Below are 13,730 nucleotides of genomic sequence, written 5' to 3' on the forward strand. Positions count from 1 at the left end.
CAGCTGGTTCAGTCAAACCTTTATTTAAAAAAAACAAAACAAAAAAAACATCATCAGCAACAGTTCAGGTCAGACGCTGCACACAACCCTGCAATCAAGCTGAACTGAGCATGAAAACAATGAGTAAAGTGTTTTTAAAGTTTTATCAGGACAGCAGATCGACCACATCAGTCCGGGGGCGGGGCTGTAGGGGGGACTGAGGTCTCAGTACTGGAAGCTTCTCTTGGTCTGGATGTCATCGAGGATCTGCTGCAGCTCCTCGTCCTCGAAGCGACCCTCCAAGCTGAAAAAACAGAAAACTTTATTGACACAGTATGTCTGAAGGTTCTCAGTCATCCAGGTTATCGTAGTCTAAGGAGCTTCAATTCAATTCAATTTTATTTATATAGCGCCAAATCACAACAAAAGTCGCCTCAAGGCGCTTTATATTGTACAGTAGATCACACAATAATAAATACAGAGAAAACCCAACAATCATATGACCCCCTATGAGCAAGCACTTTGGCGACAGTGGGAAGGAAAACTCCCTTTAACAGGAAGAAACCTCCGCAGAACCAGGCTCAGGGAGGGCGGGGCCATCTGCTGCGACCGGTTGGGGTGAGAGAAGGAAGACAGGATAAAGACATGCTGTGGAAGAGAGACAGAGATTAATAACAGATATGATTCGATGCAGAGAGGTCTATTAACACATAGTGAGTGAGAAAGGTGACTGGAAAGGAAAACACAATGCATCATGGGAATCCCGGCAGCCTCACGCCTATTGCAGCATAACTAAGGGAGGATTCAGGGTCACCTGGTCCAGCCCTAACTATATGCTTTAGCAAAAGGAAAGTTTGAAGCCTAATCTTGAAAGTAGAGATAGTGTCTGTCTCCTAATCCAAACTGGAAGCTGGTTCCACAGAAGAGGGGCCTGAAAACTGAAGGCTCTCCTCCCATTCTACTTTTAAATACTCTAGGAACAACAAGTAGGCCTGCAGTGTGAGAGCCGAAGTGCTCTAATAGGGTGATATGGTACTACAAGGTCATTAAGATAAGATGGGGCCTGATTATTTAAGACCTTGTATGTGAGGAGCAGGATTTTGAATTCTGGATTTAACAGGAAGCCAATGAAGGGAAGCCAAAACAGGAGAAATCTGTCTCTCTTTCTAGTCCCTGTCAGGACTCTTGCTGCAGCATTTTGGATCAGCTGAAGGCTTTTCAGGGAGTTTTAGGACATCCTGATAATAAAGAATTACAGTAGTCCAGCCTGGAAGTAATAAATGCATGAACTAGTTTTTCAGCATCACTCTGAGACAGGATATTTCTAATTTTAGAGATGTTGCACAAATGGAAGAAAGCAGTCTTACATATTTGTTTAATATGTGCGTTGAAGGACATGTCCTGGTCAAAAATGACTCAAGGTTCCTCACAGCATTACTGGAGGCCAAGGTAATGCCATCCAGAGTAAGAATCTGGTTAGATACCATATTTCTAAGATTTTCAGGGCCGAGTACAATAACCTCAGTTTGATCTGAATTAAGAAGCAGAAAGTTAGCGGCCATCCAGGTCTTTATGTCTTTAAGACATTCCTGCAGTTTAACTAATTGGTGTGTGTTACCTGGCTTCATGGATAGATAGAGCTGCGAGTCATCTGCATAGCAGTGAAAATTTATGCTATGTCTTCTAATGATGCTGCCTAAGGGAAGCATGTATAATGTAAATAGAATTGGTCCTAGCACTGAACCCTGTGGAACACCATAATTGACCTTAGTGTGTGAAGAGGACTCTCCATTTACATGTACAAACTGGAGTCTATTAGATAGATATGATACAAACCACTGCAGTGCAGTACCTGTAATACCTACAGCATGTTCTAATCGCTCTAATAGGATATTATGGTCAACAGTATCGAACGCAGCACTGAGGTCTAGCAGGACAAGCACAGAGATGAGTCCACTGTCAGAGGCCATAAGAAGATCATTTTTTATATATTCCTAACCGTGTAGAAATGTTGGCCAATCAGAAGTCTAGAAGCCTCGGTAGGAAATAGTAAACAAAGATGGGGCATAGAAGCAGAACCGAGTGGTATGTGTGAAGGGACAGTAACTATGTGTGTATATGTAAGCATTTAAACACTGCAGAGAGGACAATTAACAGTAACAGTATTGTAGAAATTCATTTCACCGAAACAATAACGTGGCGCACAGTGTGACGCCAAAAGGCGCACACCTTTGACGCTGCGCTTTTCTCCGCTTTTTCTTGTCCACACGTAAATGCAAAACGGAGTTTTCGAAAATATCCACCCTGGCCGGAGTTTTTAGAAATCTCCGCTTTCAGTGACTGAAACGCCGCTTACGTGTGGATTGAAAGGTGCAAACGCATAGAAAAATCTGCGCTTTCAAAAATACCGGTACGTGTGGACGTAGCATCAATCTCTCCTTGTTGTATAGCTTAGCTTTTCAAACAGTTTTAACAGTTACTTTAGTCTGACAAAAGCCGAATGACGAATTAGCGCTTTCAGTCAGAGATTGAGCATGCACCGCTTTATTGTATTTCCAGACTTGCTTTCGCACGATTTACAGTGCGGCGCTACTCTGTTTTTTGTCAGACTTGAAATAGCCGAAATACCTTCACACTCACGGAACTTCTGTGGCCCTTCCGCTTGACAAGCTCTCCGGCATTGGAACCATCATCGGTTTTTTTTCGGTAACCTTCGCCACGCCTCGGTTGATTTTTCTCTAGTCGGCAAACTCATTTCCTTCATTACCCGGCTGCAGGGCTGCAAAACAAATACACATGTGCGCCTTTGGCGCTTGTGCTGTACGTAACAAGTCACGTGACGTGACGCTGCGGCTGTGATTGGTTCGGCTCTGCGCTACTTAATTTGGATTGGCTGTTCTTTTTTTTTTTTTTTTTAAAGAGGACAAGAGAGATGAGGCCTATCGCAATAGTTTAATTTTTCTATCAAGAAAAAGTTATTTCGCAATACATATCGTTATCATTTTATCGCCCAGCTCTACGTTAAAAGGATGGTTGGCTCAGTAGAGCTCTGACTGTTTGTCAGCCTGGCTACAGTGCTGAAGAGAAACCTGGGGTTGTTCTTATTTTCTTCAATCAGTGACGAATAGTAAGATGTTCTGGCTTTGCGAAGGGCTTTCTTATAAAGCAGCAAACTATTTCTCCAGGCTAAATGATGATCCTCTAAATTTGTGACACGCCATTTCCTCTCCAGCTTACGAGTTATCTGCTTTAGGCTACGTGTTTGAGAATTATACCACGGAGTCAGGTACTTCTGATTTGAGGCCTTAGTTTTCACAGGAGCTACAGTATCCAGAGTCGTACGTAGTGAGGAGGTAAAATTATTAACAAGATGATCGACCTCTGTTGGAGTAGCGTTCAGATAGCTGCTCTGCTCTATGTTGGTACAGGGCATTGAAGATGATAACAGTGGGTGGATTATATTCTTAAACTTAGTTACAGCACTTTCAGAAAGACATCTACTGTGATAAAGTCTACTCTCCACTGCTGTGTAATCAATTATTGTAAATGTAAATGTTATCAGGAAATGATCAGACAGCAGAGGGTTTTCAGGAAACACTGTTAAATGTTCAGTTTCTATGCCATATGTTAAAACAAGATCTAGAGTGTGATTAAAGTGGTGGGTGGGTTCTTTACATTTTGAGAGAAGCCAATTGAGTCTAATAACAGATTAAATGCCATGTTGAGGCTGTCATTTTAGCATCTACATGGATGTTAAAATCACCCACAATAATTATTTTATCTGAGCTGAGCACTAAATCAGATAAAAAGTCTGAGAAATCAGAGAGAAACTCTGTGTAAGGCCCAGGTGGACGATAGATGATAACAAGTAAGACTGGTTTCTGAGTTTTACAGCTGGGGTGGACGAGGCTAAGCATCAGGCTTTCAAATGAATTAAAAGTCTGTCTGGGTCTTTGGTTGATTAATAGGCTGGTGTGAAAAAAAGTAATTGGATTACAATAACTACTCCATTTCTGGTGCTGAAGCATCAGAAATGGAAATTAGAAATATTCTGTCTCAGAGTGATGCTGAAAAACTAGTTCATGCATTTATTACTTCCAGGCTGGACTACTGTAATTCTTTATTATCAGGATGTCCTAAAAACTCACTGAAAAGCCTTCAGCTGATCCAAAAATGCTGCAGCAAGAGTCCTGACAGGGACTAGAAAGAGAGAGAAATCAGAGAGAAACTCTGTGTAAGGCCCAGGTGGACGATAGATGATAACAAGTAAGACTGGTTTCTGAGTTTTACAGCTGGGGTGGACGAGGCTAAGCATCAGGCTTTCAAATGAATTAAAAGTCTGTCTTGGTCTTTCGTTAATTAATAGGCTGGTGTGAAAATTGCTGCCACACCGCCCCCTCGGCCTGTGCTTCGAGGTTTCTGGTAGTTAGAATGACTCGGGGTGTTGATTCATTTAAACTAACATAATCATCCTGCTGCAACCAGGTTTCTGTAAGGCAGAGTAAATCGATTTGTTGATCAATTATTAAGTCATGTACTAACAGAGACTTGGAGGAGAGAGACCTAATATTTAATAATCCACATTTCACTGTTTTACTCTTTGGTTCAGATGTGGATACTGTATTGTTCTTTCTTTGTGATTTTTATGTTTAAGTTGTTTGTTGCTGGTTTTTAGTTTGGTTTTTGTCTGTTTGGGAGCTGACACAGTCTCAATGGAGATGGGTTTTGGGGGTAGCAGGAGGAGAGAAGCTGCAGAGAGGCGTGTAAGACTGCAACTCTGCTTCCTGGTCCCAACTCTGGATAGTCATATTTTGGGGGTTTAATAAATTGGTCCATATTTCTAGAAATGAGAGCTGCTCCATCCAAAGTGGGATGGATGCCGCCTCCCTAACAAGACCAGGTTTCCTCCAGAAGGTTTGCCAATTATCTATGAAGCCCACATCGCTTTCTGGGACACCACTCAGACAGCCAGCAATTTAAGGAGAACATGCGGCTAAACATGTCACTCCTGGTCTGATTGGGGAGGGGACCAGAGAAAACTACAGAGTCCCACATTCTCCAAAAGTTGAATCTGTTCATCTGGACGTAGCGTTTTGTGGGAGAAACGTTTCGTCACTCATCCAAGTGACTTCTTCAGTCTCAGCTGACTGCAGGTTTCCCCAAACCTTATAAACAGCACATTTGCATAATGACTGAAACCAGCCCACTGAAGGAACAATGGGCTGGGAGGTCAGTTCCTTAATCATAATTATGCAAATTCCCATGACCATTGATCAACAACCACTGACCAAAGAACACTGATACCATTCACCTTTCTCACTCACTATGTGTTAACAGACCTCTCTGCATTGAATCATACCTGTTATTAATCTCTCTCTCTCTCCCACAGCATGTCTTTATCTTGTCTTCCTTCTCTCAACCCAACCGGTCGCAGCAGATGGCCCCGCCCCTTCCTGAGCCTGGTTCTGCTGGAGGTTTCTTCCTGTTAAAAGGGAGTTTTTCCTTCCCACTGTCACCAAAGTGCTTGCTCATAGGGGATCATATGATTGTTGGGTTTTCTCTGTATGTATTATTGTAGGGTCTACCTTGTAGTATAAAGTGGATTTAGGCGACTGTTGTTGTGATTTGGAGCTGTATAAATAAAACTGAATTGAATTGAACCTGCCTGTGTGTTTAACTCAGCTAGTTATGAACTGTGGAGCAGCTCCTGTACCTCAACACTGCAGCTGTAACAAAGGCTTTTATTGTTCCTGCTGTGACGTGGATCGGACTTACCTGGGGATCAGGGCTTTGGCCTCCTCGGCGGCTTCTGGACACAGGTTGGCCAAACTGGCGAGCTCGAACTTGTGGAGCTTCTTCTGCAGCAGGAGGCTGAAGACAGAGAGATGACAGGGGTCAGAACTGGATTGCCTCGGACCTGGGCAGGGGCCGGGGGGGCGTACCTGCGCACGGCCGTGATGGTCTCGCGGTTCTTGAAGCGGCTGAAGCGGGCCGTGTAGTTGAGGGTCTTCATGAAGACCTCGGACAGCTCCTGCTCGTCCTCGGCGCTCTCGTTCTGCTGCTTCCTGTGCTCCAGCAACATGTGGACCTCGGAGTTCAGTAGCGTCTCCGCGTTCTCGAACTCTGAGGAGGAGGAGGGGGTTAACATCTGTCAATCACTCAGCACACAGGCTCAGAGAACCCACAGACAGCAGCTCGGTCTGTGTACCCACGGACCGCCTGCGCGTGTCGGTAGTTGTTCGAGAGTGCGTGCGCGCGCTGCAGGTACTCACCTTTAGGAAAGAGCAGCTGAGAAGCGTCCTCTTCAACATCACCAACATGCGGAGGAGCCGCGCCGCCTCCAGCCGCCATGTCGAGGAGCAGTCCCGGCTACCGGCCGGGGAGTGTGAAGCCGCCCGGAGGGTGAGACACAGGCGCCCGGTCAAGCCCGGCAGCCCGATAACAAAGCGCAGGTCGGGGAGGAGATCCCGGGGAGAACGGTCAGGGGGTAGAAAGCAGCTCCGCCGATCCGCACCGCAAGAAAACAGCGAGAGCTACTTCCGGGGCGCCCGTGGTCACTTCCGCTCTTTGTGGCGACATTATATAACATTATGAAAAACAGAAGGAGGGTGCAGTTTGTGCCAAAGATACGACAATATAAAAAAATAAATTACATAAAACTAGAGAATCAGATCGACAGTTCATTTTCCTGTCTGGCAGGAATCCTTTCAAAGTAACAGTCTCTGCTTGCAGCGCCCTCCTGCGGACGGGAGCGGCAGCGTCGCACTGAGTGTCAGAGAATCGTTTTAAGCAGTTTAAGGAAGATTCTTTTCTTTCATGAGCGCCGGGAGCCACTGAAACCCGACAAGAAGAAACAGAACAACCGAAATCTGTCTCAGCGGTCGTAAAAGGGAGACTGCGTTGGCCGGGAATCGAACCCGGGTCAACTGCTTGGAAGGCAGCTATGCTAACCACTATACCACCAACGCCTGAAAGCAATGGTGCTGTACCACAATAAAACACACGCAGCATCAGCGAGACTCAATATGGCGTAACGTGACGGCTGTGACCTCACGGCAGGGAGGTCCTGGGTATCAGAGAAACTCAGCAGAGGCTTCTCCAAGCACACCGGCCACAAAGTCAACAACCTAGTGTAGCTGTGCAGTACAGCGACGACAGCTCAGACCTGGAAAAACCAAACAGCCACTTCATAACATCAGTTATCAATTTTATTTCTATAGCACATTTAAAAGCAACAAAGTTGCCCAAAGTGCTTCACAAGTAGTTCATGAACAAGAGAAAATGGAAAAATAACACATGATATGAGGCAAAGGCAACATATCCATCCATCCATCCATCCTCATCCGCTTTATCCGAGGCCGGGTCGCGGGGGCAGCAGCCTAAGCAGAGAAGCCCAGACCTCCCTCTCCCCAGCCACCTCCTCCAGCTCATCCGGGGAACACCAAGGCGTTCCCAGGCCAGCCGAGAGATATAATCTCTCCAGCGCGTCCTGGGTCTGCCCCTGGGCCTCCTCCGTGGGACATGCCCGAACACCTCACCCAGGAGGCGCCCAGGGGCATCCTTATCAGATGCCCGAACCACCTCAACTGGCTCCTTTCGATGTGGAGGAGCAGCGGCTCTACTCTGAGCTCCCTCCCGGATGGCCGAACTTCACCCTATCTCTAAGGGAGAGGCCAGCCACCCTTCGGAGGAAGCTCATTTCGCCGCTTGTATCCGCGATCTCGTTCTTTTTCGTCACTACCCACAGCTCGTGGCCATAGGTGAGGGAGTCGGGACGAGATCGACCGGTAAATTGAGAGCTTCGCTTTTACACTCAGCTCCCTCACCACCACGACGGACCGGTGCAGCGTCCGCATCACTGCAGCCGCAGCACCAATCCGTCTGTCGATCAAAGGCAACATATTTAACATAAAAACAAAACAAACACAAAACAAACCTGATGGTGCTCAAACTGAACTTTGAGTTTCATCAAGCCAGCGTAAAAAAGTGAGTTTCAAGACGAGATTTGAAACACTGTATAGACTCTGAAGTACGAATATCAAGTGGCAAGTGATTCCCAGTGTTGGGAAGGGTACATTTAAATGTATTTCACTACAGATTACAGAATACATGCCCCAAAATGTATTTTGTAACATATTTGTAACTGAATACTTTGGATTACTTAATCTATTGTCATAATTTTTACAACTACATGAGTGTCCTATTGCTGTGTGACTTATTACTATTACTGAAGGTTACTCGCCATACCAATGCCAACTAGATTTTTAAATCTTAATATAAAATGAGTAAAAGTAGGGTGGACATTAGGTAAGGCTGCACTTTTTGCAGCGATCTCGTACAGAAAACTATTTCTGTATAAGTAATATGTTTTCTTTCTGTCTGTTAATAATCATGTGGAACTGCACATGATTATTTGCAACTAGCAGGTTGTTAATGCTATCCATCAAGTCTAAAAACAGCATGTTAATACGTGGAGATCCTGAAAGCTGCTCCAAAAAGGATCAGATTATATTTGAAATATTTGTTCAATTCTCCTCCAAACCCCAGCAGCTGTCTGCTGTAAGTTTTGACTGTTTACTAAAATAATAATAAAAGTGTTCCAACATCTCACTGGTTTTGTTCAGGCATACATGTGTACCGTGTTTATTAAGAGAGATGAAGCTTGCGTTTCTGTCATGTAGTGATTATGCTTAGCTGTATGACGCCTATTAGACATTATGAAACAGATGATACATAAAAGTGAATTTTGCCAAAGTGCTTAAGATTCTTTTTTAAATGATCTTTTTTTCTTAACGAAATCTACGACATCATGTGTAATTTTTTAATGTCATGTGTAATTTCCATTGCAAATATTAATCACAGTTAAATTAAGAGGGGATGGAGCTGTGATGTCATCACGTACACTGCCGTTACAATTGTAGAACGATTGCGCTACATTCTCGGGAAGTCCGAACTCCCGTGTGAACTTAGGTCTGGACTAGTGAAAGTATTTAGAGACAGTCTAACAGTCTGCAGTCTATGAACTAACCTCAGCTAACACCACTAGCTGTGTTGAGTATCCTTCATTAATAGTAATAAAAATCACACAGCAATAGCACATTGAAGATAATAAAGTTTCCCATTCTACTTTCTACTATTCCCATTTGGAATTTCCAAGTAAGAAATGCATTGTGAAGGCCTGATCTCCTCTATGCTTCAGTCGAGACCTCGGCTGTACTAAGAGCATCTGGCTGGACCATCTCGGTGCTCTTTTGGGGTTTTATATGTTGAGGAGTTTCCTTAAAGCATTTAACACTTTGAGAGTAAGTAAAAGACTCATGAAATCAATTTAGATGCAGCTGTTCATCTGCATCCAAAGTTCAAAGGTCACTCTCTGAGAATGCCAGTGTTCACATTGTGGACAGAGAAAACAGATAGTTTGAAAGAGGAGTGAACGAAGCATCTATGTCCACTGTGAGCGACCATCTTTGAACAGAGGGTGGGGCTTACCACACCAACTGTCTGCCATCTATAATCCGGTCGTTTTAACGCCCACTCACACCTTGGGTCAGTTGATTTCAGTAGGTCACATGATGGGGGTCAGGGTCTTTGAGTGGTTTCACCTGCTGATGATGACACACACCCTTTTCACACCTTGGGTCATGTGATGAGCAGTGTTGGTCAAGTTACTTGAAAATACTAATTAATTACTAATTACTGATCACTTCTCTAAGAAAGTAATCCCATTACTTATGTGTAATAAAGCAACAGACCTTTCAGCCCAATTCTATTTTTTCTCCATAAACCATCATATAAAACTGAATCAAATGAAAAAGTCTCTTTTTAAAACTTGTTTCATTAGTTTTAATCTTTTAACTTTTTGCATCAAGCAAAAATTAAATTATATGCAACAGTCTTTGACTTGAAGAAATATGTTTAACATTTAAACATATTGTCTGCATATTCCAGCATATAAACTAAAATCATGTTTTGTGTTTACACTCACTCTTTCAAATAGATGCAAGTAAAACACAGCAGAAAATAAATAAAATCAAAGATTCAGCAGCACTTAAATCTATTGTCACCTGTTTAGCAGCAATGGGGCGGGTGGAGGTTTGCCCACAGCGGTCATTCAAGATTCAAAGATTCAAAGTGCTTATTGTCATGTGTATAGAAGAAAAAGCATTTCTCCCTGCAATGAAAACCCTCCTTTGCTGTCCATACACAAATGTATGGAAGGTAAGAGTTGGAGGAACAAGATAAATAAGGATAAAAAATAGTGAAAGATAAATAAATAAGTACAAAAATAAGTCAATGAAGATAAGTGAGGTATGCAGTTGTCATTGTAAATGGATGTACAAAGGAGCTTAATGTACAAAATGAACTTAGTGTGAAAATTATCCTGATGTGTAAATTGCATTTGAGGTAGGTGAGCTGTTCAGGAGTCTGATAGCAGTGGGGAAGAAGGAGTGATCATGTCAGTGGGAGGATCCGGGGGTTTCTTTGTGAATGTCATATTCCCATGGCAGCGTGCTCAGTGCTTGTTACTTGAAAAAAGTTCAATTCAATTCAGTTTTATTTATATAGCGCCAAATCACAACAGCAGTCGCCTCAAGGCGCTTTATATTGTACAGTAGATACAGAGAAAAACTCAACAATCATATGACCTCCTATGAGCAAGCACTTTGGCGACAGTGGGAAGGAAAACCCCTTTAACAGGAAGAAACCTCCGCAGAACCAGGTTCAGGAGGGGCGGGCCATCTTCATGCGACCGGTTGGGGTGAGAGAAGGAAGACAGGATAAAGACATGCTGTGGAAGAGAGACAGAAATTAATAACAGATATGATTCGATGCAGAGAGGTCTATTAACACATAGTGAGTGAGAAAGGTGACTGGAAAGGAAAAACTCAATGCATCATGGGAATCCCGGCAGCCTATGTCTATTGCAGCATAACTAAGGGAGGATTCAGGGTCACCTGGTCCAGCCCTAACTATATGCTTTAGCAAAAGGAAAGTTTGAAGCCTAATCTTGAAAGTAGAGATAGTGTCTGTCTCCTGAATCCAAACTGGAAGCTGGTTCCACAGAAGAGGGGCCTGAAAACTGAAGGCTCTGCCTCCCATTCTACTTTTAAATACTCTAGGAACAACAAGTAGGCCTGCAGTGCGAGAGCGAAGTGCTCTAATAGGGTGATATGGTACTACAAGGTCATTAAGATAAGATGGGGCCTGATTATTTAAGACCTTGTATGTGAGGAGCAGGATTTTGAATTCAATTCTGGATTTAACAGGAAGCCAATGAAGGGAAGCCAAAACAGGAGAAATTGTTTCTCTTCCTAGTCCCTGTCAGGACTCTTGCTGCAGCATTTTGGATCAGCTGAAGGCTTTTCAGGGAGTTTTTAGGACATCCTGATAATAAAGAATTACAGTAGTTACAGAGCTGAAGTTCAGAGCTGAAGTTCAGAGGCTGTCAGATTGGTGTGTAGATAACAACCTGGACCTCAATACCACCAAGACAAAAGAACTGGTAGTTGACTTCAGAAGGAGGAAGTCCGAGCTGCAGCTTGTCAGCATCAACGGGAGTGCGTGGAAAGGGTCTCCAGTTTCAAGTTTCTGGGTGTGCACATAGACACAGACCTCCAATGGAGCTCTAACACCTCTGCGGTCTTAAAGAAGGCCCAACAGCGCCTCCACTTTCTGAGAATCCTCAGAAAATGGACCTGAAGAAGGAGCTGCTGACCGCCTTCTACCGCTGCTCCATTGAAAGTGTGCTGACATATTGCATCGGTGTATGGTTCTCCAGCTGCACCACAGCACACAGAAAGGCACTCCAGAGGGTCATCAATATGGCCCAAAAATCATTGGACATCCTCTTCCCTCCCTGAAGGACCTGTACAGCACTCGCTGTCTCAAGAGGGCACGCAGCATCCTCACGAGACTGTACACACCCAGGACACCGGGTGTTTAAGCTGCTGCCATCTGGCAGGAGGTTCAGGCTGCTGAGGTCCCGAACAAACAGACTTAAGGACAGCTTTTACAACAGGGCAATAGCCCTAATCAATGCAAATAGCTGACCTGATTGGCTACCTGCCTGGACTTTTTTAGGGGAGGTAACAATGTTTAAAACAATAACAATAATAATATTTATATTTATAACAAGGTGCAATAATAATTAATGTGCAATAATAACAGTGTGCAATACTCTTAAAACACTTATTCTTCTTTTTTTATTTCTAAGTTAATATACTGTGTTGTGTTGTTTGTGTTATGCCAGTGATGTGTCATATCGTGTCGTGTTGTGTTATATGTAGTACCGACGTAGGACAGTTTTTCCAATTTCATTGTACTACTGTACTATGTATGACTGTGCAATGACAATAAAGAATTATCTTATCTTATCTTATCTTATCTAGTCCAGCCTGGAAGTAATAAATGCATGAACTAGTTTTTCAGCATCACTCTGAGACAGGATATTTCTAATTTCCATTTCTGATGCTTCAGCACCAGAAATGGAGTAGTTATTGTAATCCAATTACTTTTTTTCACACCAGCCTATTAATCAACGAAAGACCAAGACAGACTTTTAATTCATTTGAAAGCCTGATGCTTAGCCTCGTCCACCCCAGCTGTAAAACTCAGAAACCAGTCTTACTTGTTATCATCTATCGTCCACCTGGGCCTTACACAGAGTTTCTCTCTGATTTCTCAGACTTTTTATCTGATTTAGTGCTCAGCTCAGATAAAATCATTATTGTGGGTGATTTTAACATCCATGTAGATGCTAAAAATGACAGCCTCAACATGGCATTTAATCTGTTATTAGACTCAATTGGCTTCTCTCAAAATGTAAAAGAACCCACCCACCACTTTAATCACACTCTAGATCTTGTTTTAACATATGGCATAGAAACTGAACATTTAACAGTGTTTCCTGAAAACCCTCTGCTGTCTGATCATTTCCTGATAACATTTACATTTACAATAATTGATTACACAGCAGTGGAGAGTAGACTTTATCACAGTAGATGTCTTTCTGAAAGTGCTGTAACTAAGTTTAAGAATATAATCCACCCACTGTTATCATCTTCAATGCCCTGTACCAACATAGAGCAGAGCAGCTATCTGAACGCTACTCCAACAGAGGTCGATTATCTTGTTAATAATTTTACCTCCTCACTACGTACGACTCTGGATACTGTAGCTCCTGTGAAAACTAAGGCCTCAAATCAGAAGTACCTGACTCGCGGTATAATTCTCAAACACGTAGCCTAAAGCAGATAACTCGTAGCTGGAGAGGAAATGGCGTGTCACAAATTTAGAGGATCATCATTTAGCCTGGAGAAATAGTTTGCTGCTTTATAAGAAAGCCCTCCGCAAAAGCCAGAACATCTTACTATTCGTCACTGATTGAAGAAAATAAGAACAACCCCAGGTTTCTCTTCAGCACTGTAGCCAGGCTGACAAACAGTCAGAGCTCTACTGAGCCAACCATCCCTTTAACGTTAACTAGTAATGACTTCATGAACTTCTTCACAAATAATATTTTTATCATTAGAGAAAAAATTACCAATGATCATCCCACAGATGTAATATTATCTACAGCTACTTTTAGTACCATTGATGTTAAGTTAGACTCTTTTTCTCCAATTGATCTTTCTGAGTTAACTTCAATAATTACTTCCTCCAAAGCATCAACGTGTCTTTTAGACCCCATTCCTACAAAACTGCTCAAAGAAGTCCTGCCATTAATTAATTCTTCGATCTTAAATATGATC

At 43.1% G+C, this 13,730-nt stretch overlaps 1 protein-coding gene and 1 non-coding gene across 2 annotated transcripts; both read right to left on the minus strand.

Moving 5' to 3' along the window:
• Positions 1-4: 4 nt before the first annotated feature.
• Positions 5-6,560, minus strand: polr2d (RNA polymerase II subunit D). The gene is made up of 4 exons (XM_031759016.2): positions 6,252-6,560; positions 5,922-6,102; positions 5,755-5,850; positions 5-283 (listed from the first exon to the last, which is right to left on the minus strand). Exons 1-4 carry the CDS (start codon positions 6,328-6,330, stop codon positions 205-207), a joined length of 435 nt encoding a protein of 144 aa, XP_031614876.1. The 5' UTR covers positions 6,331-6,560; the 3' UTR covers positions 5-204.
• A 315-nt stretch (positions 6,561-6,875) lies between these two features.
• Positions 6,876-6,947, minus strand: trnag-ucc. Its single transcript has one exon. It is a non-coding gene; the product is annotated as a tRNA-Gly (tRNA).
• Between the last annotated feature and the right edge of the window lie 6,783 nt (positions 6,948-13,730).

The sequence above is a fragment of the Oreochromis aureus genome, linkage group 14 (genome assembly GCF_013358895.1).
Source record: "Oreochromis aureus strain Israel breed Guangdong linkage group 14, ZZ_aureus, whole genome shotgun sequence".
Lineage (NCBI taxonomy): Eukaryota > Metazoa > Chordata > Actinopteri > Cichliformes > Cichlidae > Oreochromis > Oreochromis aureus.